This window comes from Macrosteles quadrilineatus, unplaced genomic scaffold, assembly GCF_028750875.1.
Source record: "Macrosteles quadrilineatus isolate MER2022 unplaced genomic scaffold, UCM_ALF_1.0 Scaffold_3__2_contigs__length_128488019, whole genome shotgun sequence".
In the NCBI taxonomy this organism is placed as follows: domain Eukaryota; kingdom Metazoa; phylum Arthropoda; class Insecta; order Hemiptera; family Cicadellidae; genus Macrosteles; species Macrosteles quadrilineatus.
In genome coordinates, this window is record NW_026542596.1 from 44,840,274 (window position 1) to 44,843,973 (window position 3,700).

The 3,700-nt window shown below is 40.9% G+C and overlaps 1 protein-coding gene across 1 annotated transcript; it reads right to left on the minus strand.

Moving 5' to 3' along the window:
• Nucleotides 1-831: 831 nt before the first annotated feature.
• On the minus strand, nt 832-1,901 carry LOC128988829 (aggrecan core protein-like). Its single transcript, XM_054410512.1, has one exon. The coding sequence runs from the start codon at nt 1,899-1,901 to the stop codon at nt 987-989; it is 915 nt and encodes a 304-aa protein (XP_054266487.1). The 3' UTR covers nt 832-986.
• Between the last annotated feature and the right edge of the window lie 1,799 nt (nt 1,902-3,700).

A 3,700-nucleotide genomic window follows, 5' to 3' on the forward strand; every position in this document is an offset into this window, starting at 1 on the left:
CCTCCCTTCCACAAGAACATACACAAAACAAATAAATATCCTATCTGCAAACTCTCCGTACTTTCTCCAACCCCTAAATCGCTACTGTGGGAAGACACATCTTGTTATGTGGGCGGCGCCGGCGCGAGGAACAATGTTTTTATGTGGACAAATCACCCAAGCTGGGTGGGCCTCTCACGCGATCACTGTTTGCCCAAAAGAACTGCAATAACTTAAATTCAATCAACCGACGGAAACGGCCAAAGGACAAACAAGCCTAGCAGTAAATAACCCATCCTTGTCACCACCACTCATTACCCCAACTTATGTTTCCTCTTAGAGGTAGGTTAGTAAACGTGAGCTAAACCAAGTGGCGAAAAACCCCCTTGGAGATACCGTAGTTTTTCAATTTTTTGATGGGAAGTGTAGTACAGTGGAGTTTGCTAACAAGACCCTCAATAACAAACCACCCTTGATAACTTGATAACAAGTGTCATTTTCAAATTATCTTGAACTTATTGAGCCCTAATCACATGTTATTGCAAACCTCGATAAGAAGTTAATCTTAATAACAAGTACTATTCAATAATCCTCATGAGAGTCTTGTTATCGAGGTTCCACTGTATTTTAAACAAAACAACAGCCATTTCATTTCATTTCAAAACAACGGCCATGAGTGACCAAATCTTTCGTTCTTTGACTGTACAAAGATGTCAGAGAAAACTTTAAAACGTGTGTGTTTAACAATGTTCAAATCCTGGAAAGATCGAGTATTTTTTTAATCGTTTCAAAAGTATTACTACTTAAACGTAAGGCTGAGTAAAAAAATGCATATCGATTTTAAAAGCGAATGTTTATTTGTACAGTGATTTACATTTATGATACAAACTATGTAACAAAAGTATAATGTACAACAAAGAGAACTGTAGCCTATACGATTTATTTCCTGGCAAATAAATCACTAGACTTATCAATATGTTCAATTTGTATAGAATGGGTTAACAAAATTAGAACCCATGACTATGGAGATCTTCCCCGAAGTGATGTTTATGTTCCTCCTGGTGACCTTCAAAATTATGTCCTCCGAAGTGATGTCCCAAATGCTCATGATGCTCGTGGACATGGACTGGGATATGAACCGGAACCTTGACTGGATACGGCACCTCCTTCTCCACCGGGTAGGGAACCTTCTTCTCTACGTAGACGGGGTAAGGCTTCTCCACAGGGTAGGGGACTGGCTTCTCGACTGGCACCTTGACGGGATAAGGAACTTTCTTCTCGACGGGGTAAGGCACGTGTTTGACAACAGGAACGTGATAGGGGACAGGCCGGGGGACATGCACCTTGACCGGGTAAGGGATGTGTTTCTCTACAGGGTAGGGCACCTTCTTCTCCACGTAGACGGGGTAAGGCTTCTCCACAGGATAGGGGACTGGCTTTTCAACTGGCACCTTGACGGGGTAAGGAATCTTCTTCTCGACTGGGTATGGCTTAGGGATGTACTCCTTGACCGGGTAAGGCACTTTCTTCTCCACAGTCACAGGGTAAGGTTTCTCCACAGGGTAGGGGACCGGCCTCTCGACGTGCACCTTGACAGGGTAAGGTACCTTCTTCTCCACGTGGACCGGGTATGGCACCTTCACCTCCTTCTCTATCGTGATGGTCTTCACCTCGTGGTGGTGATGGTCGCTGAAGTCATGGCCCCCAAAGTCATGGCCCCCGAAGTCATGGCCCCCAAAGTCATGTCCCCCAAAACCATGACCTCCAAAACCATGACCACCCAAGTCTCCAACACTGAACTCGTGTCCACCGAAGTCTTCTATTCCTCTCTTGTCATGTTTCTTCTCTTCTTTCTTGTCTTCTATCTTCTTCTCCTCGGCGAAGACAGCAGTCACCAACAACAAGACTAGAAGACGCTTCATCTCCGCTGATGTCTACAGACGAGTGTGTCTGGTATCTAGAGTCTGGTGGGTTTTATACAGTTTCAGTCACATAACTCTGTATGTTGGTCAATGCAATGCAGGCGCTTCCTGATCCCATACCGGTGTAATCCATCGCCACGCCTCGTTGCTTTGAATGATAGTCGTGTTACATATACTAGTTTGTGGGTTAATCTCCTTAAAAAAATCTCTTTGATTCGTCTCTTTGATAAATGAACGATTTGCAAATAAAACAACGATTTCAAAAACCGTTTCAAAGTGTGTATTTTATTCACCTACAGCAAGAATACACTCTTTGGAACGATCTTTACCGTCCTTTATGTTAGAGTGGAAGAATAGACATTACAACTTAAAGGGAGCCATTTTCAAAGAAGGAGCGGCTTTATCGGTAGTAACGCACTGTTGATGGCCGTCGTCGCCACGGGTCCTGTCATCAGTTGACCACCGCCTGGGGTCTTGGGTCCTCATCACCCGCGGGGACGTTTTATAGTGTAGTTTAGGAACTAGAACAGGGAAGTTTATGATAAATATCGTTAGTTAAGTGGGTTTAATTGCTTTACTTTACAACATATTTTCGATTTTAATTGTTGGTGTTTTTTGTTGTTACGGATCGGTGTGACAATAATAAAAGGTTAAATCACCTGTGTCAACCGGTCAATCTTGTTTTATCCTTTCGGCGAAATCATATCGCCATCTACAATCCTAATATAAATTCTTGAACATCCCCATTACAGGTGCCTCATGACGTTTTTGAGACATACACAAACGTTACACTTACAAATCGACAATTAAAACACATAAATGCGCGGTAGACCTACTTTAATTTTTGACTAGAGACATGTAGACGCGCGTCGGTCGTGTGTCAAGTCTCAATCTGAACAGTGTTTCAATCTATTGAATTCATTAAAACAGGGGGATTTTAAAATGGTAATATAAAATGTTTACTTCAGGGTAAACATTTTTCAAAGCTTAAAACGGCCCCTTTGAATCAATATTTTTTAAAGAGTTTTGAATCAGAAAATTTTGTAGATATTAAAATTTAAGGGTTAAAAATATAACAGGATGGCTGTAAAAAAACTACAAAGTTTAATCAATGACAAACCATGAAAAATATTAGAAAATACATGTAGTTTTTGTATTGTGCAACAGGGTAAAACTATTTTAATTGCAGATAGTGAACCCGTAAAATAGAAAATGCTCTTATTTTTATCTCCTTAAAATTTTACATAGGCGTCCTTTGTATTTTTTATCATTAGGTAAGTTGGTCATGGCTATAAATCATTCGAACAAGTTAAGTAGAGACCTTTTGTAAAACTTAAGATCCACAGAAAAAACTTAAAGTGTAAAAACTGTGCTGTGGTCAGAACGAATCAAAGCAATGTAAAAAATACAGTTCCTACTAATTACGATAAATCTGTCACATAGTATTTGGTGTAATAATCCAAAATTATATTCAGTAATAGTTTTGATACTCACGCAGCAGACGGCTCGCAAACGGTAAAAAAACCTTTTTCGCCGGGAGGGTTCAAGCAATTCTACAAGATTGCACCCCTTCTAATCCGCCATTTCGCGACACGCTTTAATGATTTTCGGCGACAATCTTCTCCGTGTGTGGCGGAGCTCAAATAGATTTGTCCGATTATAAAAGCAAAAGTAAAAACCCGGTTTCCCACAACTGCAGGCTATTGTGCGAGAACCGCGCCGCCTGATTGATCGAGATGATATTGATCATTTGATCAAATCTCGCTACGCTTTGATTCGATGGGCGGATCATTAGAAAA

What these genes read in the sequence shown, in the direction of transcription:
- LOC128988829 (XM_054410512.1), bottom strand. Translation starts at nt 1,901, where the DNA reads ATGAAGCGTCTTCTAGTCTTGTTGTTGGTGACTGCTGTCTTCGCCGAG.